This window comes from Ahaetulla prasina, chromosome 6, assembly GCF_028640845.1.
Source record: "Ahaetulla prasina isolate Xishuangbanna chromosome 6, ASM2864084v1, whole genome shotgun sequence".
NCBI lineage: Eukaryota > Metazoa > Chordata > Lepidosauria > Squamata > Colubridae > Ahaetulla > Ahaetulla prasina.
This window is the reverse complement of record NC_080544.1, coordinates 60,937,066-60,963,522: the sequence shown is the minus strand read 5'-3', so window position 1 is coordinate 60,963,522 and position 26,457 is coordinate 60,937,066. Positions and strand designations below refer to the sequence as shown.

The 26,457-nt window shown below is 36.8% G+C and overlaps 1 protein-coding gene across 2 annotated transcripts in view; it reads left to right on the top strand.

Annotated features, from left to right (window-relative positions):
* The window catches only part of KCNIP2 (potassium voltage-gated channel interacting protein 2), a 58,245-nt gene extending 32,495 nt beyond the window's left edge, over window positions 1-25,750 (top strand). Inside the window, exons 2-8 of one of the 2 annotated variants that reach the window (XM_058187857.1) lie at window positions 15,595-15,719; window positions 17,348-17,417; window positions 18,897-18,967; window positions 20,149-20,256; window positions 20,374-20,478; window positions 21,025-21,087; window positions 21,382-25,750. In XM_058187857.1, coding sequence (XP_058043840.1) covers window positions 15,595-15,719; window positions 17,348-17,417; window positions 18,897-18,967; window positions 20,149-20,256; window positions 20,374-20,478; window positions 21,025-21,087; window positions 21,382-21,429 — 590 coding nt within the window. In that variant the 3' untranslated portion in view covers window positions 21,430-25,750. Of the gene's footprint in view, window positions 1-15,594; window positions 15,720-17,347; window positions 17,418-18,896; window positions 18,968-20,148; window positions 20,257-20,373; window positions 20,880-21,024; window positions 21,088-21,381 lie in introns of those variants that run through there. The other variant, XM_058187856.1, reaches the window with a different exon arrangement.
* Window positions 25,751-26,457: the final 707 nt, after the last annotated feature.

Below are 26,457 nucleotides of genomic sequence, written 5' to 3'. Positions count from 1 at the left end.
TTCATTTTTGTCCTCTTTTTCTTTTCTTTTTTTCAGAAAGATCAGGAAAGCATCTTTTTTTAGTTAGAACTTCTAGGACATAGGCAAAGAATGGGAGTCCTCGTTGGTTCTCTTACTGGAAGGCTAGAGACATTATAGAATGTATGGTCTCTACATAATTAAGTAAATCTACTGATTTTCTTTAGCACAGGAATAAGATATTGGGTAAATAAAAAATTAGTGCATACATTTTCTCTAATGATGGTCTGCTTTTATGTTCCTGCCTGTGGTTTAGACAATTGCTTATTATGGACATGATCTAAAATCTTTAAATAAAATTAAAGAAGCAATTCACTACCAAACAATTGGGTAAATGAGAAGGTTCTAGACCAGTTTATATTTTGCTTGCCCATTAATACCTGTATGAATTTAGATTCTATGTGACTTTTTGTACTATGGGCATCACCTTCTTTTGGAATGTTAGGGAACATTCCAAAAGGGAATCCTGGATTTCTACTCAGCCTCTTCAGTTTTGACTGGATAATCAATTTCAATGTATCTGAAGGTGTCCTGATTCCCAGTTCCTGCTTTTAGTTTAAAAAAACAGCCTCTTTACCTAAAAAAAGATCCATGAAAACAGATTATGTTTTACTGGGACAATAAGATCTCTTTGCCTCTATTTTTTTCCTTTAGCATTGGGTTTTGTGTTATTATATCTTTATGCAATCTTGGTCATAGTTTTTTCCCCAGAATCCTATTGGTTATTTTGACATTGGAATTTTCCAGAGATTTGTCTGCTGAAAAAGAACTTCCAGTCACCTTCCAGCTGATTTAACTAGTGGAAACAGTATAATTAAGGTGTGGGCTAAGCCAGACTTTATCCTTAGGGTTTCTTAGATAAGTTTTATACCAAAATGAATGCAGTTCTTCATTATGTGCACATGGCAGCATTACCCAACCTGATGCCCTGAGAGGAGTTGTATTGTACTCCCCATCATCCCCAACCAGCATGCTTACAACTATTCTTTTTGGGAATGATGATAGTTATGGTGCGGTTTTTCAGAATAGGTGATGAGAGATTTTGAATTTTCTATAAAGCATGAACACACAAATTTGGACATAGAAGTGCAAAAGTATCCACCCTCCCATTTATTCTGATATGCACATTTCTTTATCGCACAGCAGAAGATATAGAAAATTTGCATTTCTAGATGGGGATGCAAATCCCTCTGCAGAGCTCCATTCTGTTTTCTCATGCATCTTTATGACACTACTATAAGAGTTGGTTCATATGCCTCTGTAATTACAGACATCCATGGCTGCAGATCAGCCTTTTATAACTTGATTTTATGTAGTTAGGTTGGACTTCATCATACTGAGTTACCAATAACTTTAATTTCTGGCTGTAGATTAGAATAGTTGGGAATGAAAGGAATGGCAAATTGACATATTTAGAATTGTCAGATTGAAATACAGTTAGAAAGAGTCTGAAAAGCAAAACGTCAAAACTATTTACTGCTCCCTTTTACCTAAACACATATTCTATAACTATTGTATTTTTTTTTACCTAGACACATAAAGTTATTGACAAGTTCAGGCACAACATTCACAGCTTCTTGAATTTGTCCCCCATCCCCAGCCAGTTTTCTAAAAAAACTTCCAGAAGTTTCCTTCTTGAATCAGACTATAATTAATTAAACACAGTGTGGACCTGCACTTCCTGCTAACCTCAGCAAAAGAGCAGGTGGTGCTTTATTTAGAGAAGACGGGACAAGCAGTTGCAAATTTCAGAAGGTAAACCCTGGACATTCCAAAGGAGATTAAATTATTCACACCTGGTTTTTTAAGCTCTTTGCAATAGGGTTTTAAAGCAAATTAGATAACCCATGACCCACTGGATCATCCTTTTAGAGATATTTCTTAAACAGAGAATTACGGTAGATTGACCATGTACAAGCAAAAAAGCAGTGGGAACAGGAGCAATTTCCAAATCAGGTGAAATTGAGTTTTGCCAAGTAATCAGAAAAATTGTCTATTGCAGTATTTCTCAACCTCAACAAATTTTAAATGTGTATACTTCAACACACATCTTAACATTCTGAAATTGAGAGACATTGTTCTAGTACCATGATGGTGAACCTATGGCATGTGTGCCAGAGGTGGCACGCAGCGCCCTCTCTGCGGGCATGAGAGCCGTCACCCCAGTTCAGCTTTGCCATGCATGTGTGTGCACCTCCCTGCCGCGCTTGCACAGGGGGCAGGGCATGTGCAGGGGTACGCGCACTCACACGCGGGGGCGGGGCGCATGCGGAGGCGCTCATGTACATGCATGGAGGGGTGGCACATGCAGGGATCTGCGCATGCATATGTGTGGGGGCCGTGTGTGCATTGCATTTTGGGGGTTCGGAAGCACTTTGGGCACTCAGTCCAGGAAAGGTTAGCCATCACTAGTCTAATGTGTTTGTTTGTGTGTGTATGTTTTCCACCAATACTCAAAAGATATGTTCATTGAAAGAAGAGCACTTGGTACTTGAATTTTTGGCAGGCGTACAAAAGGTAAAGAAGGGATATTCATCAAAATCGGCCTCTTTGTTTTCTAAATATGGCAGAACAAGACTTGAACACAGAATAAGAAGTATGCCATAAGGACTGGTTTAACACACCAATCTAAACCAAGGTCCAATCTAAAAATGCACAAGTGAAATAGAAAGGCAATGTCCATTTCTTATTTTCTCTTCCCATCACTGATGACCAAAGGTATATCGTTCTTGAATAGAAGGGTTCCACATTTCCAAAGAATTACATAAAACTGGTCTTCAAGGAAAAAGAAATAAAATGCACAGAGAGTACAAGATTAGGTAACAATAGCTATGAAATGGATTTTGGAACTGTAGGCAATTATAAACTGAAAACGAATCAGCAGTGTGATATAACTGCAAAAAATGGCAAATTGCATTAGCTAGACTGCACCTCGGGTATTATGTATACTTCCATAATTTATGTTTATTTATGTTAAGAACATACAGACAAAGGCAATGGTTGATCAGAGAACAGAAAACTAAATCCGGTGATAAGCTACTGAGTGAAATGGGTAATATTCAGAAGATGGGATAATAAATTAAAAATTGTGCTATAGAAGAGGGTCAGAATCCGTTCTCCGCTTCTCTATTTTATATTTACTGTTAATGTGATTTTTATTTTTTTTATAAAATTTTTATATTTTTTCTGTGGGTTTTTTTTTAATACGTGGTTTTGCTCATTTGTTATGCACCACCACAAGTTGCTTAAGTGAGATGGGCAACTATATAAATTTTATAAATAAATAAAATAAATCAGGATAGAATGTGCAAGATTCAAACTAATAGACTCAAACTGTAGGAAGAAAAAGGCAGTTTCAATATTAAGAAAACATTGCTAAGACAAGTTGGATTCTGGAATCAATTGTCCCGAGAAGCAGTCTACTTTCCTTCACTGGAAATTAATTACCCATATACTTTGGGGTAGGTTAGACGATCATCTCTTGTTTTAAACTGGATTACTATATTGAGCTGGGGGCTGGATCTGATAATCTAAATGACTTCTTTGAATTGTATGATTTTGCCTGTCATTAGACAAAATAATGTCTCCTCATGGTTCAAACATGCTGTTGGGCTGATAGGGGAAGGTTGGTGTGGTGATAGGGTTGTGTTGTCATCCAGTTTAATCAGGTTCTTTGTAGGGTGTTTGAAACAAACATCCATACTGAAACAAATTTCAGCTGCTAGTCAGGTTGGGTTCTGTGTATGGAATCAGTGTGGCATTTGGTCCACTTTCAAAGTATGTTGTGTTAGTCCAGCCGAAGACAACTTGAGATACTATTCACGATGCCATAAATATAGCCTACAATATCACTGTATTAGGAGAGATCAATGCTTTATTCACTCCTAAACTTGGCAGAATTGCTTTCTTCTGCATTATTTTTCCCTGGTAAACATTAGCCTGGTAAATTTATCTGAGAGACTGAATCCCCAGTTTGGTGAATTCTGTTGATTCTCTTTTTACCAGAGTTAAAACAAAACTGTGCATTCCCCCAGAAGACCTTTTGAGGAAAGAGAACTACCAGTCAAGACCCTTTTTGTGTATGAGTTATAGTATATCTATCTATCTATCTATCTATCTATCTATCTATCTATCTATCTATCTATCTATCTATCTATCTCGATGGTCCAGATTTCTATGGCATATATGGACTTCCTTCTTCCCAACAAGGAAGCACATTGTTGGAGCAGCTTAGGTGAACACTTGTGCAGGTCAGTTTCTGCAACTGTGCCCAAACTGATTCTCATGTCTTCGGCACTTGAATGTCTCTATCTATCTCCCCGTGTTATTTTTGACCATAAGAGTGTTCCTAAACATTGCTGCATCATGTCCCTGGTGAAATAAAATCCTCTAATGGCTTACAGACTTTAATGGATAGAATCCCTTCATCAGCCCACCACAATCAATCACCCTATATCTGTGGTTGTGCCAAAGAGTGGGCTGTTTTTGTTTTTTTCCTGACTGCGGCCCAACAGAAAAAAGGGACAAAATGAGGAAGGTGAGGGTTGCTGAATCAGGAGACTGTTGATGCAGCAAGAAAAAAAAAGGAAAACAACCAATCACCTTCCTATACTACAAGTTTCCAGAGAGTTTTTTGTGTCAATCTGATGCATCTTAAAGCACTTTGAAAACCTAATACATTTATTATATCATAAGCTTTCATGGCTCCTGAGAGATGGAGAGGTGGTGAGTAAAAGAAAAACACAGGAAAATAATATGAGAACAGAAAATTTGTGATTTATTTATTGATAGTTGTCATTCACAAAACAATTGTTCAACATGATATACATCAGTGCTTCTCAACCTTGGCAACTTGAAGTCCACTATGACTGAGGAATTCTGGGAGTTGAAGTCCGCACATCGTAAAGTTGCCAAGATTGAGAAACACTGATAGGCAGACTTGAATCAGTTAATTAACATATGTATGGTGGCAAGCAACAGTACTAAAGATTATGGCAATTAAGAAATAGTTATTAAGCTCCTAGCAGTGTTCCAATATCTCAGGGGTTGCCACAAAAAAGAAGGAGTCAAACTATTCTCCGAAGCACCTGAAGGCAGGACAAGAAGCAATGAGTGGAAACTAATCAAGGAGAGAAGCAACCTAGAAATAAGGAGAAATTTCCTGACAGAATAATTAATCAGTGCCTCCAAAAGTTGTGAATGCTCCAACACTGAAAGTTTTTAAGAAGATATTGGATAACCATTTGTCTGAAGCAGTGTAGGGTTTCCTGCCAAAGCAGGGGGTTGGGCTACAAGACCTCCAAGGTCCCTTCCAACTTTGTTATTCTGTTTTCCCTAATAAATTGAGTTCAATTACATACTGTGTCTTATGGGATTCCCAACCCCCCAAAGAATGACCATCTTGAAGTCAGCAACAAGGAGGTGTTCTGGGCTAGTAAAATGTTCTCTCATTGACTTTTTTTTAAATTATCATTTCTGATGTCTGATTTCTTTCTGTTCATTATTTTAAATATATCTTGAAAACTTTATACAGTGTAGTCCACAGTGCTGACATGATATAATCATACTATCAGAAAATAATAGAAGTTGTATTCATCTGGAGAGCACTACTCTGGGAAAGAATACACCATAAACCTTTATCTTTACTGTAATCATTATAAGCAAAAGAGACTTTATTATGCAAAAAACCTTTTCCAGATCTTCCCAATGTCTTTCTTTTCTCTACCAATCTATTAATTCAGAGAGAAAATAGTACAATTGTCATTGCCAGATTATTGAACAACAGATATTCTCACTGCATTTTTTAGCATTGGATGGAGATGAAGGAGGTCTAAGATGAAATTACTAAAATGAAATTTAGCTTGTTAGATAGTCATCGCCTATAATAGCTGCTGAAAAGTTATACAGGTAATCTTTGATTTATGACTGTAATTGAGTCTGGAATTACAGTCATAGCAGAGGTGGGTTTCAGCAGGTTCTGACCAATTCTGGAGAACCGGTAGCAAAATTTTTGAGTAGTTCGAAGAACCGGTAGTAAAAATTCTGACTGGCCCCGCCCCCATCTATTTGCTGCCTCCCAAGTAAGTCCCAGCTGATGGGGAGGAAATGGGAGATTTTACAGTATCCTTTCCCTGCCACGCCCACCAAGCCATACCACACCCACCAAGCCATGCCACACCCACCAAGCCATGCCACACCCACCAAGCCACACCCACAGAACCGGTATTAAAAAAATTTGAAACCCACTACTGAGTCATAGGTAGTTGTCAAGAAATCACTTGACTGGACCAATTTCTTTTTACTTTTGATGGTCATTAAGTGAATGGCATAATCATTAAATGAATGCCATGGTTGTTAAATGAATCAATTTCTCCCAAGATGTGTATTTTTTGCCAGAAACCAAAAGTAAATACCAGAAATCAGCAAAACACATTGCAAATCACATTCATGTGATCACAGGACACTGCAGACAGTTGTAAAAGTAGCCAGTTGCCAAGCAACCAGAATGCAATCATATGACCATGTGTGTGTGGGGGTGTTCATAACTTAAAAATAGGTTGTAAGTTAGTTTTGGGGAGGTCTGTCGTAACTTTAATGGTTAAGTGACTGGTCATAAGTCAAGGACTACTGCGAGTTCTTTAATAGGAAGCTGTAAGTGTAAGCTAATAACACAAAAACACTAACTTTACACAACTTCGGATAAAAACTTTTTGTAAATAGTTACAAAATGTTGTGATTTAATAGTTTAGGAAGGCTTCACCACAAACCATGCCATGTAATGCCAGGGATTAATGGTATCTGGAGTGCTGTCCTTGGAACCCATTGTTCTGAAGGACATTGGCATCTTTGCTACTATCCAGAAGCCGCAAACTGGCTAACTCATTGGTGGTCCAAAACCTGACATATTAATAGGAAAAGAGAGGGACTATAGGGCAGATTGAAAATCTGGTGTTATTGATTGTGGCTCTTAAAATGCTGGCATCAATAATTCAGAAGAAAAATTGGCAGGAAACGGAGTAAGTGTGTGCCTAAGTGAGGATGTGACAGAGTTGCAGGGAGGAAAGAAAAGATAAAAGTCCAACTACAAGAAGCTTGCACATAATCAAGTCTACAGTGGATACTAGACCAAAGTCCTGATTGAAATTGACAGGGTGATTCTGTGCACTAGGAAGAAGGGGCACAATTAGAGAGCCAGCTGTGGGATAAAAATGTGAATAAAGGTGGTAAGAAGCTACCACTAATCAGGAGATGATCCTCCCCCCTTTACACTTCCCAGCAACTTCCAAAACATCTTGGATTAGGAATGGGAATCTGACATATATCAACCACTTGCTGGAGAGATCAGAGGAGGCGCTTCCAGGACCTGCCTTGTTTTTAAAATGCCGCTTTCTTGTTTGGGTTCATGTTCAACATAAACATTGATAATAAGGTTGAGTCAGCCTTCCATCCTTCCTAAATGAGTAAAATAGGACCCAGATTATTGGGGGCAATATGCTGACTCCATAAACCGCTTAGAGAGGGCTGTAAAGCACTGTGAAGTGGCATATACGTCTAAGTGCTATTGCTATATTAGGCACTATGGAGCTTCTGAGAATAACTTGATCCACAGTGTGAAGCAGCTTTCTCTTGTAATGCCTGTGATGAAATCCAAACTATAAATTTAGTAAATTTTAGGGTAGACTGAGCTTCTCTTTAAAAGAAAAGCACACACATTTATCAGAAACACCATTGTCAGCTAGAGTGGCATGCCTTTAAGCCATTTTGATGCTTCCTATTTGTTTCATATCCACTCTTTGGAATTTATTTTCATGGAAAATGAACTAAAATATAAAAAAATACTGTTCTCATCTTGTTTTGCAAATGCAGCATAAAATTACTGAGAACTCACATACACTTCAAAGAGGAATTTTTACCAATATCAAAAAGCTGCCAAGCTGCCAGTTGCAAAGAGCCAAAGCAACAATGAAAATTTTACACGAGATAATTTTACACGAGATAATGAAAACTATAAACAGTCCAGGTTTGTTCTCATTTGCTTACTCTGAGATTTCAGTTTATTTTAGTCTTATCAGTTTCTTGGCAGTATATTTGTCTCCTTTGTCTATCACACCTGCTATGAGATGAACAGTTTTCCAAAGTGTTCATTTGGGGAACCCCTTGGTGCCATCTACTCTGTATAAGCTGATCCTTACAGCAGTATTAGATGTTCTGTAAGGATATTAACCAATGTTAGTGATATAACATTTCTTTAGGATTTAAAGTAATATTATCCTTTTTTACCCTTTCCAGCAGTGTAAAAACATAGAGACATAGTGCTTTTCACCAACCATAAGTGGTATGAAACAGAAGAAACCTGTCACTAGAATAAAAGTTAATGCAGAAAAAAATGAAATACAATTGTAACAGAGACGGTAAGAGGCATGAATCCTCATTTAGATATTAATGAGATAATGCAGTATCATTAGTCTATATTTTAAGGGTTGAAGTCACAAGTGGAAGCTTAAGGGATTTATAAATGCTGCAGAAAAACTGGAGTAACTAAATCTCTTCTGTTCCATTGTTTGGAGTGATCTTCCTTTCTTGTTCTCTAATATTTTATTCATATGCTTTATGTATTTTAACATGTTCATTTATAGTCATCAGAATAGTCTGCATTTAAAATATATTTAAAATATAAATTCTTAATATAAAAATAAGGGGCAATGACAGAAGCAATAAAATAGCAGTTGAACGCATAGTGAAAAACAAACAATTTAAAGCATTTGAGAATCATAGTGTCTTTATCTGGCATCAAAAATAGGTGCTAAATTTAGTGTCAATAAATTACAGTCAATTGCTTGGACGCTATAATATGAGTCAACTGAGTAACTTATAAGACTACACCTCCCATGCAATATGTCTGAATGAAAATTACCAGCAGTTTCGGTACTGGAGTTTAGGTTACCACAGAGCAGGTGCCAGAATAGAAAATGCACATCTCCTGAGTCCCATCAAATATAACACACTAAAAGAAAAGGACCCAAAATATGCTTCTGCTAGACCTGATGGGCTTGGCAGATGTAATCAGGAAGAGTGGTCCCTCAAATAACCTAACCTAACAACGCAAAAGGCTTTAAAAATTAAAGGTAGCACCTTGCATTGGACCCAGAAGCAAACTGGATATTAGTGCAACTCACAGAGCAGACGTTTAACAAATGCCAGTCTAGGGCCACATGTAACTGCCTGCATCATAGCATTCTGTACCAGCTGAAGCTTCCAGATACTCTTCAAAGGCAATCCCATACAGTAGTCTATCCAGGAGTTGACCAGAGCATAAGTAATGATAAGCAAAGCCTCCCAATCCAGACATGGGTGCAACTGGGGCACAACATGAAGTTGTGCAAAGGCCCTCCTAGTCATGACTGTCACCTGTTCTTCAAACAAAAGTCATGCGTTCAGGATGACCTCCAAGTAGATCCCCAAATTGCGCACTGGGTCTGTTTTGGGCAGTGCAAGTCTACTCAGGAGGAAAGATGATATAGTCCCCAAATTGGCAGGCCCCAAACCCACAGCCATTCAATCTTGCCAGGGTTCTGGATAAGTCTTTTGTGCCTTATCCAGACTCCTGTCATCCCCAGGCATCAGGATATGACATCAACAGAATTTCTCAGTTTGCCAAGGGCAGACATGTATAACTGAGTATCATCAGGGAAATGATGATACTTCACCCCATGATGATGGATGAGCTTATCCAGTGGCTTCCTATAAATATAAATAGGAATGGAGAGAGCAGTGAACCCTCTAGCACCTTGCACAGGAGGAGTCGACAACAGGCTCTCCCCAATCACCACTGATTGATATTGACCCTGGAGAAAGGAGGAAAACCAGCACAATATTACACTAAGTTTAATCCACTCTATTCTTTGAACGTATTTTCTGGGGTAAATTACATTTTTAATGGCTGACCTCAGAGGGACTATAATAACTGTTCAGAAGGTAATATATTATTAATTAGTTAGAATTCTATCCATTTTCCACCTGGAGCTTAAGGCAGTTTACCTGGGACTTTCCCTTCATTTTATTCCCACAACAGTATTTGAGATACTGTAGGTTAAGCTAGGAGAGGAGGAGTGGCTGAAAATCATCCTGTAAGTTTCCATAGCTAAGGATGGCTTTGAATCTGGGTCTCTTAAAGGTGCCAATTCACACTTTAACCACTATACTAGAGTGGCTTTATCACTTTTATAAAGCAAATTCTCCTTAGGAAGGAAACTCGTTTCACTATGTTCATTGAAAGTGATTTGATTATGACTCGGAATGTACAGATACTTACATAGCTGTGTTCCTTTTGAAGTTTTATAGTAAATTCTACATTTGGCATCCCGGCTTCCTTTAGAATAGAATAGAATAGAATAGAATAGAATTTTATTGGCCAAGTGTGATTGGACACACAAGGAATTTGTCTTGGTGCATATGCTCTCAGTGTACATAAAAGAAAAGATACGTTCATCAAGGTACAACATTTACAACACAATTGATGATCAATATATCAATATAAATCATAAGGATTGCCAGCAACAAGTTATAGTCATACAGTCATAAGTGGAAAGAGATTGGTGATGGGAACTATGAAACGATTAATAGTAGTGCAGATTCAGTAAATAGTCTGACAGTGTTGAGGGAATTATTTGTTTAGCAGAGTGATGGCCTTCGGGAAAAAACTGTTCTTGTGTCTAGTTGTTCTGGTGTGCAGTGCTCTATAGCGTCGTTTTGAGGGTAGGAGTTGAAACAGTTTATGTCCAGGATGCGAGGGATCTGCAAATATTTTCACGGCTCTCTTCTTGATTCGTGCAGTATACAGGTCCTCAATGGAAGGCAAGTTGGTAGCAATTATTTTTCTGCAGTTCTAATTATCCTCTGAAGTCTGTGTTTTCTTGTTGGGTTGCAGAACCGAACCAGACAGTTATAGAGGTGCAAATGACAGACTCAATAATTCCTCTGTAGAACTGGATCAGCAGCTCCTTGGGCAGTTTGAGCTTACTGAGTTGGCGCAGAAAGAACATTCTTTGTTGTCCTTTTTAATGATGTTTTGATGTTAGCTGTCCATTTGAGATCTTGCGATATGATAGAACCCAGAAATTTGAAGGTTTCTACTGTTGATACTGTGTTGTCAAGTATTGTGAGAGGTGGAAGTATGGAAGGGTTTTTCCTAAAGTCTACCACCATTTCTACGGTTTTGAGTGTGTTCAGTTCCAGATTGTTTTGGTTGCACCACAAGGCTAGTCGTTCGACCTCTCGTCTATATGCGGATTCGTCATTGTCTCGAATGAGACCAATCACTGTTGTGTCATCTGCGAACTTCAGTAGCTTAACAAATGGATCATTGGAGATGCAGTCATTGGTATACAGAGAGAAGAGAAGTGGGGAGAGCACACAGCCTTGGGGGGCCCCTGTGCTAATTGTACAGGTATTTGATGTGATCTTGCTTAGCTTCACCTGCTGCTTCCTGTTTGTTAGGAAGCTTGTGATCCACTTACAAGTCTGTTCCTTGTTCCTGTTTACTAATCACTTTAAGATGGTGATTAGTTTCTGATATGGTCCCACTGATAATATTTTTTCATATGATTACTTTTTAAGAAGGGAACAGAGAATTCAGGTTAGCTGAGAGTTTAAAGTCTATACCATGAGGCAAGCAATCCTATAATAGGGTATAGTAGCATGTATCAGAAAGGGATAACGCCTCCCTCCCACACACTAAATATAAGGGTAACATACCAAAACTGAAAGTGATCCTCTGGTCCAGTCACCAGAGCTAACATTTGGGGAGCATTATAGGAGGCTAAACAAAGGACAGAGATAGGAAAAATTTGCATGAAAGAACAGGCCAAAGTAAGAAGCTTCTGCTATTCAGGTTCTTTTATTCAGGTTACTGCTAAGAAATGGGATGGAAATATGTTTACAGCCCAGGATTAGCAAGGAATCTGTCCAAGCCCAAAGGATGGACAGATAGACATGTGGTAGACTTCTGTTCAAGATAGCAAAGGGATAATTTAGCTCTTGAAGCCATTTCTGAAAATTAAAGATATAGCAGCAAAAAAAAAAAGGCTCACCAAAGTCATGCTTGATACTCTTTAAGATGTCCCTACATAAGTTATTAAGCAACTTACAGGAACTCTAACCATGGAAAGTGAAACTGGCAGATTCTTATGCAGTACTTTTTATCTAGAAAATGCCAACCAGAATGAAGCTATATTTGCTTCTGGGCTGATTTATTATTTATTACCATTTAGAGGTTATTTTCTGGGCAATTTCATAAAGCTGTGTGCTTATCAACTGTTGCAAATGCAGCTAAGTTTTCCAGGTGTGTGCTTATAAAAAGGTGACAAATGATATATATATTCTGTGTAGAAATCGTCTGTCTCTTTCTAGCTAATATTGTGATAGAAATCAACCAGTTTAATATGTGCATTAGATTTTAACAAGGTCAAAAATGTGTGCATGTATGAAAGAGAGTGACTAGTTTTTAAAGTTATTATTTCAAGGGCAATTATTATTTGAAGTAGCTGCCAAGAGAGTAGGTAATGAACTAATGAAAGCCAGGACAGCAAAAACAAATGAAACACAATGTTCGTGGTTTTCTGTACCACTTATTCTTTTGAAATGCATGATCAGTTGCTGCATTCTCAGTGCTTTTGCTCAAATTACTATGTTCTTTTCTAATTTTTGTTTCTACTTTTTTAGACCTGCTCCAGACTTATGCATATATTTTTAACTGCCTTTTAGTTTTCTCAGATTTAGAATTACATTTTAAAACTAAGACCTGCATCAGTATGGACACAAATGCAGTTTTGTGCAGTGGTGGGATTCAAATAATTTAACAACCAGTTCTCTGCCCTAATGATTTCTTCCAACCACCAGTTCACCAAACTGCTCAGAAAGTTAACAACCGGTTCTCCCAAAGTGTGCAAACTGGCTGAATCCCACCACTAGTTTTGTGCCTCCTTAATGTACAACACTACAAATGGCAGGAAAAAATGAATAAATAAACAAAAAGTCACCCTGCAATTGTTTAATTTTCATGCTTGATCTAAGAATGTGGCAGGATGCAACTATACTATTAATTTTATTAACTATCTAGCAGTTATGCAGCAGGGCATAACAGTATGTTTCCAAGTATCAATTCCTTGATTTCACAAAATCTGTTTGAATGTATTACTCTTGGGGTACCCAGATATGAAGTTTTTTCATGATGTCACTGCATGCTCAGTAAGTGGATTTGAGATTATTAAATTGTGACTTCTAAATGCTACTGGGGGAAAAGAGGATTCATAAACATTTGTGCTCTTTTCCTTTCTCATCTTTTTACTGTACAATTTCCTACAATCCATTTTGATTGAGAGGAATGATTATTTATTTTAAGGAAGTTTTGCGCTGTAACCAAGTTGGACTTTTTTTAATCCCCAGCACTGAGATTATGCACGTTTGTCTTCTCTGATTTATTCCATGTTTATTATGACTGACACTTAGGGAATGATTGGGGTAGATAAAAGATGCCGTTATATGTTAATTCCTTGTGGCGATTGTCATTTTTTTGCAGGCAATCCATCTGGTCATGCTAAAAAAGCCCTGAAGCAGCGGTTCCTCAAGCTGCTCCCCTGCTGCCGCCAGCCTAAATCCATCCCCTCAATCAGCGAAAGCAAGTGATACTTTGTGTCTCTTTATGCTCTCTATGCTGTGACATTATAATATCCAGGAAGGGGGAGAAAGGATTCCCTCTGTATAGAATTTATATAAAATCCTTAGATAGTTCTTTTCTTAAAGCAAACTTTAGATCAAATATATATTGTAATAATAACGATACGCTAGTAATACCTAAGATACAAAATGGATATCCAAGGCAGATTTTCTGATTTGAGCCACTAATATTATACCACTGCTTTGAGGTGGAATTGGGTCTTTGTTACCTGCTGCAAGTGTTTACTACAGTGTGCAGAACCATTATGCGCATCAAGGTTGTGTATTTAATCCTAAACTACTGGCTAACTCTTGCTGTGAGATGGATCCTTTCCTTTGCCTATTTGTAAACCAAGCTTTGTAGACAGGTTTGTTGTGTTATTTATTAACATCATGCCAGATACAAGTTAAGAATGTGCTTACCGTCCACATTCAGCAGATTGCTCAACTCATTGCCAGTAATAATAATTGTATGCTACTGTCAAAGCCTGGCCTATCCTTCCAGGATGTTTTGGTGATTTATGCAAAGTTTAAATAGTCCAAATGATAAAAAATAAACTGTTTTTCCTTCCACTCTTTTCCGATTTTTAAATACTTTTTTATGCTAGCCTGTAGAAAAAATATTGACTCATTAGCTTTGCAATATATGCAATCTATTGTATATGTATTTATCTGCACTCACACATTTCCTTTCCATATATACTGCGAGTAATGTACTGAAGATTGTCTTAAACTGAGAATACAAGGGTTCTTTTGCAATTTTCAATACCTTATTAAGTTCATTGCTGTGATCGACTAAATACCTTTGAGAATTTCTGTGATTTAGAATAGAATAGAATAGAATTTTTATTGGCCAAGTGTGATTGGACACAAGGAATTTGTCTTGGTGCATATGCTATTGGTGTACATAAAAGAAAAAATAGTGACTAAAGGAGAAGTATTAGAGTTCCACAGCTTCAGATTTCTATTTATATGTTTGTATTTGAGCCTAGAAAACTGGTGGAGAGAGACATAAGTAGCAATGCTTGTGTGTTGTGCCTCTAACATTTATTCTCTTGGCTATCATGAATTAATTTATGGTTTTTCTTGCCTTACAACTAATAAATGATCTATCAGCAATTTAACAAAAAGATTGAATATTTTAATGCCTGAAATTTTCTACCCTTTGTCTTAGAAGGTGAGACATTTCATATATTTTTTTTGTTTGCATTAAATCACTAAGAGATTGTTGAGTTTGGCCTTAGTGCAGAGCTGGATATTGAAGGCATATCTTTCAGGTGCAACAGCTCTTTGAGTATCCAAAGCATATTTGTAGCTTTGCTGCCTACTATAAATATTTCTCCCACTTGTTTGTAGATATATTTGAGATAGTCTAAAAACATTCCAAATTTTTTATGCATATATTATTTCTTATTCTCATGGATGATAGAGTCAGCTATAGCCTCCAGTTGCCATATGAACCTGTCCTGAAATTTATTTGTCTCATTTTGATTCCTTTTAAGCATAATAAACAGGAGAACTTGGTTGGTTTAGCTCTATTATGAATAGACTAGAAGTCTACTCTTCCTCTAGTCTAGGGTGTGATCACTGGGGCTCTGAATTTCTTACTGTGCCTCTATTTTAAGACTGTATCTACAGAGGTTCTGGTAGCATGCATATGTATTTGAAATATGTTCTTCTATTAGAAAATTAAAAAGAGGCATGTATTCTTACATTCAGTCAAATGTAATGAGCCCTTTTGTGTCAGTGTGAGGATTGGAAAAATCCAGTATTTTCAAGAGGAAAGAAGATGGAGTGAGGGAAGGGAGGAAGGGACTGAGGTTGTATCTTACTATACTTCTGAGGTTCTTCTTTTTCCTGCAGACAGCATAGAGGATGAGTTTGAGCTCTCCACAGTTTGTCATCGGCCTGAAGGTCTGGAACAGTTACAGGAACAAACTAAATTCAGCCGCAAAGAGCTACAAGTCTTATACCGAGGCTTCAAGAATGTGAGTTGAAAAGACTCTCCCCTTTCTAGCTGGCATTTCCTTCTGGTGCGATTGCATTCTCTCTTTCCTCTCTTGAGTTGCTTCTTTATTAAATTAGCAACCATAATTATTTATTTATTATGTACCCATGTTATTATTAACAGTGGTAGATTTCTTAGTTACATCCTAAAAACTTGAACAATTCTCCAAGCCTTTTTTTGCAATAAGATATTATATCTGTATTATCTGACTTAATACCACATTCTCCATACTACCTCCTGTCTTTATTAGGACTCCCAACAAATATAGCTTCCCCTCTTTCTGAAGGTCAAACTGCATTCAGCTACTCTTCATTTTACTTTACCCTCACCCCCACTCCATTATCATCATTATTTGGAGATCTAAAGATAATCATAGTATGCAGGTGCAGAAGGATTATTTTTCTATTTGTAACATCTCCTTTTCCCTCTTCAGTTTAAAGTAACATAAAAAACCAACCTCCATTGTTGCCAATTTTGTTTAGATATTTTTCAGAACATGAATGATAAATTTTAAAAAGGGAGCGGCAGCTGGAGGAGGCGGCATAAACCTCCTTCTTGATTTTAGTTAACATAATGCACAACAGTATAAAGAGAAAAAAACTGAAGCCTGCTATATATTTATTGCATTAAGTTGCTTGAAGACATTATAGAACAGCATAAAATTATACAATTGTTATACAAATGGCTTTGTACTATTTTTGTATTATTTTTTCACATAAAGCTGCAGTTACATCACTTTCCTTTGAAACATTTAGTTCCGTGTAATTCAATTACCGGTACCTTCTTTTTAAAATTTCTTTCATGGTATTCTCAGAAGTCTTCTGCAGTTCCAAAACCATACATATTCTTTCTATCCTACCTTTTCAAAGTCCAACTTTTGCTTTCATAGAGAATCACAAGGAAAACCTGTTTCCATATAATTCTGAATTTTGTAGGTATAAACATGTCACAGCATCTAAATATTTATTTCAAGCTTTCATTGCAATCCTACCAAGTTTGTGAGCCAGTTTGCTGTAGTGATTGAGACATCAGGCTAAAAGCCAGAAGACTCTGAGTTTTAATCCCACTTTAGGCATGAAGCAAGCTGGGTGACTGAGACTGTTATCTTCTCAACCCTAAGAAGAAGGCAATGGCAAAATTCTGAATCTGGCCAAGAAAACTGCAAGGATTTGTCTAGGAGTCAAAACTGACTCAAAGGTACAAACAAACAAGCAAACAAACAAGCAAACAAATGAACAAAAATCAAATCTTCATGGTTATCCTACCAAATTCTAGTCTGCAGCATATTTCTTGACTGCTGAATCCTTTGCTGTATATAGATGATCCTGAAAGATAGCAACTATCCACCACTTTAATAACTTCATTGTCAATGCTAAGGCTGGTTGCTACACTTGTTACCCTTAATTTGATCTTCCCATTTGTTCACTGCCAACACCCTAGGAGATAACTAATATCCAAGTTCTTCAAAAGGAGGGAATTCCTATTTCTGTTATTGTTTGATGGGGAAACTAAAATCAGTTTCTCACAGATTACACTGCATGCCAGACCTGGGATATTGTAGGTTAGCAATTCCAACTGGTGATCAATGTACACTTTTCTATTTGATAGGAATGCCCTAGTGGGATTGTTAATGAAGAGAGCTTCAAGCAGATCTACTCACAATTCTTCCCACAGGGAGGTAAGTCCTTCATCAAAAGAGCTAATATTTTGGAAAAGTTGCAAAGCTGGGAAGGAGAGTAAACTGGAAGTTATTGGAAATAAAAGAGGATGAGAGACTTTACCTCCTTAGTTAAAGCTTCCTTACCTTCATTGCCATGTATCCCTAGAATCATCCCCTGCCTCCCACACAGGATAAACATAAAGTAAAAAATGTGAACACTGTTCATTGGATCATATATCAAATGAATTGTAACTGTTGTCAACTGTGGCACTTTTAAATATGGCCACTTTCTTTGCATGATTTTAAAAGGACATTTTCCTTATTTAAAAGATATACATAGTTGTTCAACTCGTATAATCATGACTTTGGATAGTGTATATCACATATAAACCAAACAAACAACAATTACAGGCAAAAAACCATACAGAATTGTATGTTATCTATAAACAATGTATCAGATAACATCAAGTTAGTGGCAACCAAATGCACTCCACCTCCAGAAGACAGGTTCATTAATCATCCTGACTCAATAATTGGGACAGAAAGCAGCTTTTTAAAGCTTTCCAGGAGGCCGACAGTGTTTGGGCCATTTTAATCTCAGAGAGAGGAGATCATTTCAGGGGGCAGACAGTGCCACAGAACAGGCACAACTTCTAGATCCCAATAGATAACACTGCCTCAGGGAGAGGATCTGGAGCTTGCCCGACATGTGAAAGTGGGTGGGAGGGGCATAAATGTTCAAAGTCCGGTGATCCTGAAAATAACCTGTCCCTAGGCTTTGTTTTGAAATCAACTTCATGGTTATGTATCACAGAACAATTCTGTAAAAGTGATACTTGTTCTACTATCCCCAAACCTAAAGTTTTGCCATAGCTAGACGTTTTATTCCCCTCTTCTAACTTTCCTTTAATTAAAAGTAGTTTATTATGCCAGTTCTAACCTAGCATAACTATTGATCCATATTTGAAAAATGAGGGGCTTAATGTGCAAAATTATTCTTGGAATACTGTATTCTCAGTTCTAATGGACCAGAATAACAATGAAATGTTCACCCACTGCTTTGGAAGCCTTCTAGTTGTGCCCTTTGTACTTTTTCTATAGATGTTCTTTCTGGCATGTAAAAGATAGTACACTATATTGCATGCCTCTCTCAATTAGTTTCACAGAAAGTGAAATAACAGGATGCTACATTGGTTGCTGATACAGTTTTAATAGTACCGTTTCACTGTTGCTCACTTGTTGCTAAAACTATTCTTAATTTGATATGTATTTGTATTAATACATTCCCTTGTGAATACAAAAGAGGATAAATGTTGAAATAACTATCTTTTGTAACTAAGAGTGAGAGATCATCATGTTATGGTATCTATAATTTCAAAAAAAGTTGCAGCTCAGCTATTTTCTCTAATAGTTTCCTGATAAGCAAGTGATTCAATAAAATCAGCTAAAATATGCATACATTGTAGTTTTTACTATGTTTGATATATCTATTTTTAGATTCTAGTACATATGCAACTTTTCTTTTCAACGCATTTGATACTGACCATGATGGCTCTGTCAGTTTTGAGGTAAGATTCTTTGTACTTATTTATATGTGAGTCCCTGCAAAATTCTCTGGGCAAACTACAGGCTAAAAGCAATTGTATCTACTCTTATTTATTATGTATTTATTTATATATTTTTCTATGGCTGCCTATCTCATCATGGCAACTTTGTGCAGCCAATAGCAATTAAAAAACAAAAACATAAAAATGAAATGAAATGAAATGAAATACATAACTGTCAGGACAAAAAAAATAAAAATGCCAGTAAAATAACCATCTCACAGGCTCTGAAATATGATCTCCATGGATGGTAGCACAACTACTTCTTCAAGGCTTTTACAAAATCTAGCAGGGTTGGGGCCAATCTATTCTTCTAGCAGAATGATGTTCCAAAGGGGAAGTGTTATAATAGAAAAGGTTCATTTCTTGGGTCTTGCAAGATGATAGGACCATAGCGTGTCTCTTCTGCTGGATCCGATTGGCAGGTAGAAATGCCTAAGGATGCCTTCTGCAGAGTAATTAGTATTTTTGAAGAAATTTTATTTATCTTAGCAGTTATATTCAGGGCTCTTATAGGCAATTAAAGCATAAATAACACAAATTTGCAAAAAACAACAACCCAGTAACCTCCCTTAACTTCACTCCAAAAAGATTGGCTAAAATAAAATTTTAAACCCTACTGCTGATGGAAGTATTTCGCCTTCCAAGAATGTTGTGTTCAAATAAATACCGGTACCATGTCTACAATTAGAAAAATGTTTTAAAGGAATATATGCATCTGTATTCTAATTTTGAACCCTGCTATTCAACTAATCATTGAATAATAGGCCATCTGCTGGTACTAACGGAATCTGTATTTCCGTGCTTCAGGGTTTAACAGATGACAGAATGCATATTTAAAAAGGGGTGTTTATCACTGACAATACAAAAACATGACACAAACCATGCTGAAGATTTCCAGCAATTCTAATTAAAGGAGAGAGTGAAAATAATTGCCTATAGCTGTGTTATATGTACTAAACTACTGAATCTTGAGCAGTTGTATTTTCATCCGAATACTCTTCTCTAAGGAAACCATGAATGGATACAATTTATCAGTTTTTTACTGTAGTCACTGGATTACGTTACATTCCTGTAGCATATATCACAGCTGCAGTAGTGCTTAGGAGGTATTTTATTCTTTTTTATCACCTTGTCTATTACAGGATTTTGTAGCTGGTTTGTCCATTATTCTCCGTGGCACTATAGATGATCGGCTCAATTGGGCCTTCAATCTCTATGATCTGAACAAAGATGGCTGTATCACCAAAGAGGTACAGACAGTAGCAGAAATCAGCAGGGTTAGAAGATGATGAACTTTGCTGAATCTGCTTAAGTAAGAATCCACTGGCCACATTGGTTAATAATTCTTTCTGTGTTTTGACTTTCAGGAAATGTTGGATATAATGAAATCCATTTATGACATGATGGGCAAGTACACTTATCCAGCCATGAGAGAAGAGGCACCCCAGGAACATGTGGAAAATTTTTTTCAGGTAAGCCTAGTATCAGAATATTTCCAGTTAATACCCTGCACTTTACCTGTGAAAACCTTTTCAGTCAAGAATATGTATTATTTTGGTCTGCGTTTGGGAGGACAAAGCCTTCTTCTTTCTCTTCATACTTTTCCCTTTCCTTTTGGTTCCTTCAGTTTTAGTAGAATTCTATAGTTATGTTCACAAACCTTTAGCAACTCAATTGTTTCTGTCTCCTTAAATCAGTTGTGTCCAATCTTGGTAACTTTAAGACTTATGGATCAACTACCAAACTGTTTGGAGAATTATGGGAAATTTTGGTAGTTGAAGTTCACAAATCTCAAAATTCCCAAGGCTTTTCTGCCTTAAATACTTTCAAAATAGTATTAATGAGATATAAAGCTATTTTCTACTGGTGGGGCTTTTCAGATCATAGACATGTTGCCAGACCAGCTGTCTCTAGGCTGGAGATGTGTTGAGTTCAGATATTATAGGGTGTTTCTCTGCATCTGAAGGTCCTCCTAGGAAACTACTTTGTTTCTTCTTCAATTTTCATTTACATTTCAGAAAATGGATCGGAACAGAGATGGTGTGGTGACTATTGATGAATTCATTGAATCCTGTCAGAAGGTAACACCATTGTCCTCCTGGCCTTTTAATTCTTTATAGCAGTGAATAAAGAAAAAGTGCAGAACCAGTCCTATTCTTTGCTCTATAGATGAGAACTTTTTATCCCCACCATTAGTGAGATCAAGATGTGATATTTCACTACTGGCTCTGGATTTATATTAATATTATTGTGACACAATTGGAGGAGTAATATAGGGTAGGTTGCGAGGGAAGATACAATATTTTTAGTAACAGTAAATACCTTCTTAATTTCCCACTTTTTCTAAGGCCTTGATTCCATCTTTTCTCTGGCAGGATGAAAACATCATGAGTTCCATGAAGCTTTTTGACAATGTGATCTAGCTGACTACACCTGGAGCCAAGACCATCATATACACACCAGGGTGTCTCTCCTTGGTGTTTCTTGAGGCACTCTTCCCTTGGCTGCATGGACAAAGCAGGCCCATTTTGTGGAGACAATCCTCATGTATTCAAGATCCAACTGGGGTGGGATGGGGAATCCCTACAAGGGGAATGAAATGGGAGCCTTTGTCTGGATTCAATAAGGCTAGGCAAGGAGTGTGTCCTAGAATTTACAAGCTCTTATTCTGGGAAATTAACTACGAAATGAATTGTTGCCTCCCCACTAAAACTGCACTGACCTATCACTATATAATGTGCTTTTCCTTAAGACTTCTCAAAATCACGGCAACTCCACGATCCTGCATTAGGGCTTTCACACCCTCAAATGGCAATGTAAAGCATCAATTTTTAAAAAACTCTTGTAAATGCACTCTTACCTTCAAGGAAGGGAGTCTATCTGATCTGCACCAAGGTTCTCACAGCACATGGAGTATTATTCTAATGCTTCCAACAAGTGGAGGCAATATTTTTCAGTGTTAAGCTATCTTGCAGATCTGCTGTTACATTCAACGGAACTCAGCTTTTCTGGAGAAAACTGCAGAAGAATGGCATTTCGCTTTGAATTTTTTTTTTGTTTGCCTCACACAAAAAACATGTGGGTACTTTGTATCACTCCAGACCGAAGTGCAAAAGAACCATTTGCTTTTTTAAAAAAATCAAAAGATAAAATTACAAATTATGTTCGGATTGCTATTCAGAGAAAAAGTACTTAAGTAAATAATTGGGTCAAAGATTTTCATTGTTCCCTGTCTTAGTAAATAACATGCAAACGGAAGTAGAAACAGACAAATCTACTTAATGGAAATATTTAGGTCAGAATGCAATCTAAATCTGTTTCTGTGTGGCTTCACTGGATGTGTCTCCAGATGATGATGTTATGATCTTACTATTAATTACTTTCTGCAACTAGATACTCAACAGAAGTACCAAGAGCTCCAGAATCCTTAAATGAAAAACAAAGAGTTCAGCTAAAAGTTTTGGATAGTAATATGCTTAATGCCATGGTGATATCTACGTGTGAGGGCTCTGGACTCTTGTGGCATTAGGGCAGAATTCAACATTGTGCCTTGTCTTTGAATTATAGGCAGATTACAAGCAGAAGTATTGTTGGATGGAAGGGGCACCATATGAGAGAAGTAGGAAAAACATATATGGGAAAACAGAGGCAGATATACCTGGCTGTTCCTTTCTTGTGCCAACAATCTCCTTTTTTTGCAAAGGAACTTTCCCTTAGCATTTACAAAATGCGATTTCTGTGATTTTGTTTGCTGGTTTTGTTACTATAGCATTACCATGATAAACAACCTATGGGCCCTTCGGTTGTCAAAGCATTACAAACAACGAACAACTTCAGAGCATGCTTGCTCCAAGGACATGCCAGATTCTATACAGAATATAACAGCAACACAGGCATGTTGAAAAGGCACAACAGGGATGCAGTAAAAATACAGTAATGGGGATGTGCTAGGGAAATCATTAGTAAAGGAACAAGTGATAAAATGTAGGTCATTTATAAAACACTGAAAAAAAGTGAAGCCTTTTTTTAAGGGTTTAAGTAAAAATAAAAATAAATACAAGGGTGCTGATAACAGAGCAGCTGTATAAACTCAGGAGTACAACATGGAAACTACATGAAAAAGGAAGAGAAGCAGTATGGAGTAAAAATACAAGGAAAGAGGAGAAACTTAACACTGAATACATTGACAACAGTCAATTTAGGGGAAAATGTAATACAGCAAGAGATGAGACCACTTGGAACATTCTGAATAGATTGGAGGAAAGATGCCCAGCAGGAGGGAATGAAGTAATGAAGATATTATACTGAATCGAGAAAAGAGGTAATAGGAAAATAGATAGGCTTTGTTATTTAAATTCAAAAGAAAACAAGCAGTAAACATGAAAATTTTAACAGAGGCAAAGCTGAATCATAACAGACAAAGAAGATACCGAAGTACAGTATATAGTTATCATTATATACTACCTTCCCCCAAAATGATGCCCACAAATTGTCTGGCTATTAGACATCTGAAAAAAGTGTTTTGGACAATACTGTTCTATCTCAAGAAACCCTGCAGAAATATTACAACAGTAGCTTTTAAGAACTCCCAATCAAGCACGGCCATATTATAGAAGTTGCAGTCTTAATAACTGAAAAGCATTAGATTGGGAAGATGGAAAGGTAATATTTAATAAATAGATGGCTATTTCTCACCTTAACTCCCCTGAAAATAAATGGTTTATTTTAATACACAAATATTAAATTTAATTCACATTTCTTTTTTAATGGCAGACTGCTCCGGTATTTCCTCTTAATAACCAGCCCTGATAACTTTTGATGTTTCTTTTTCAGTTTCATATTTTCCCCCCAGCTATTAATAATAATTAGGGTATCTTGTCACACAAAGCAAGCTCCAAGGATTTCGACAGTAGGAACTGCAAGAGGAATAAATATTTCAGGACTCAAAAGAAGTGCAGGAAATATTGGATTGAGTCTAGAAATGGAATAGGCTGGCTCAGTATTTATTAGCTATGCAAACAGATTGCCATGCACATTGTAGCCACATATGGCTCTTCCCCTTCTTGAGATTATTTTACATTTTGCTATTCCATTACACCATCATATGTAAATTATTAAGGATCACTGGAATCTAGTTCCGTAGACAAAGTTCATTGTCACCCATTAAGATGTTTTATTTTAAATTTCTTCAAAGAAACATTTTCTTAATATTTTGTAATTTTGTTTGATATAAAAAAATTCTATTCTACTTACCATTTTTTCTTAGTTTCCATACTTCATTTCTGCAATCTCCTTCAATGCTTCTGTTGGACTAACCTCAGATGAAAGTCAATTCAATGTTCTTTAATTCTCAAAGGCCCAAAATAGTAGCAAGGGAGAGGGAAAAAAATCAGTTCAGTTCCCTGACCATCTCCAATGGCCACTCAGGTCAGCCAAAAGAATTGGTATTGCCTTAATAGCTGCTTATTATTCTCTAATTTTCCTTACAACAGTTGCCTAAAGAGATATGTGCTATAATTGATATATGATGTTGTTGACATTAGCTGTTTCTGTATAGCGGCCATTCAATTTAACATGCACAGCATATTATTAAGTTTTCCATACTGATAGGGACAGAAATGTCTTGCTGTGATATGGAAGCTCAACACAGCACAACATGGAGAAAAGCTACACTTTATGTTTCATGATTAATATGGAAAAATGCCACATGGTGGCAGATATTTAAATTGGTGCTGATAAATATAACTGGAGCAAAGTCAGAGGAGTAGCTTCTGGCATTTCCATTAGAGGAATTCCTCAGCCAAGGTGGATAGAAATATGACTGCTGTGTATCATTCTCTTATACTATTATCAAAATAATTTATTTTTATTTTGCCTAACTAGAATATATTTCTTATTCAAAAGCATGTAGGATTGTCAATACTTATATAGCTCTATTTGCCATCCAAACCATTGCAGTCTTGCCTTTTTAATTAGCAGAAGATATTTTCCCACTCCCAAGTAAATAGTTATCATATAAGTATAATCTTGATTCCTTGGAACCAAGAACAACAACTCAGAGTACTTTTTTTATTGCTGGCCTAAGGAGTCTTGGCAGATTAAAGCATATTCTGCATAACAATTAAATATACCCTATGAAAGGTTATAGAGGTTCCACTCTGACCCTCTTCCTGCATAGCAAGGATTCCAGACTGATTTGCTCCTTGGGAAAGAGCCACTTTCCTCCTGCAAGTCAGCTACCACATTCTACCACATCTCATTTATAGGAGAGAGGGGAAATGAAGAAATGTGCATTGTGATGTCATAATGTAAATGTCACACTTTACTTGTGTCAGATATTGGATCTTAAGCACTGTACATAATTGCCATCTAAAGTTGCCATGTATGAGAAGGGTGGCTATATAAACCTGTTAAATAAATGAAATATTTGCAACATTTATGTGATGACACCATTATGCACCTATCATCATTTTGGCATCATTACAGTTTGTTGCACATAGAGGTGAATTCATTCCTCTATTTTCTCTTAATTCAGATGCAATTTTAGATCTATGGGAAATTATCCTGGGAGCAAATAAGGAACTCCACATCAATTTTCTGATCACAATGCACTCTACAGATCTTTTGCCACCAGGTTAAAATAAGGGCTTCTATCCCCATTTGAGGAAGCAATTCTCCATGCAAGGGTATTTCACAGTTGAAAATAATGTCTTAGGCGATATATAACACTTCAATGAATTCAGGTTGTCTTCCTAATATCCAATAAAGTAAGTTTTCACAATTATGGATGGTACAATTTATGAATTTACTCACAATCACTTCTGCAATGCATGTTTATGGGTAAAGTGAAAGTTTCAATTTGCTTTAGAGATTATGACTACATGACCAAATTATTTTATAAAACATGATGTCATGTGCCCTTCTCACTTGGCAATACTTTTGCTATTTTTTCCATATTGACCTGATATGGTTCATAAATTGACTCTGCAAACCTACACAATTCCTTCTGAATTTTGTCCTTCCACATGTGTTCAAGTCTTATCATTGCTTATCAGCAGTCCATTAGACAGGGATGATAGGATTGATAGCTCAATACATCTGGAGGGGTTAGTTTGCAAAAGGCTGTTCTTATCTATCTTTCAATCTGACATATTGGTTCAATATGTCTCCATATTATTTACTGATAACTGCAATTACAGTATGCTTTTGAGTAGATGTTAAATACATGTGTGAGGCTATATTCAGTTCTGGAAGTTGGAGACTGATGATTCTGTTCTTTACTCACATACTAGCTGCTTCCTTCTACCTGTCTGTCATTACAATCAGTAATGGGACCAAGCAGCCTAATTGCACTGCACAAGCTCTGCTATCAGCTTTGCATTTTCATCTGTATTTATTTTGTATAATAACAATCAGATATAACAATAAAATGCACACCTAATGGCTATGCA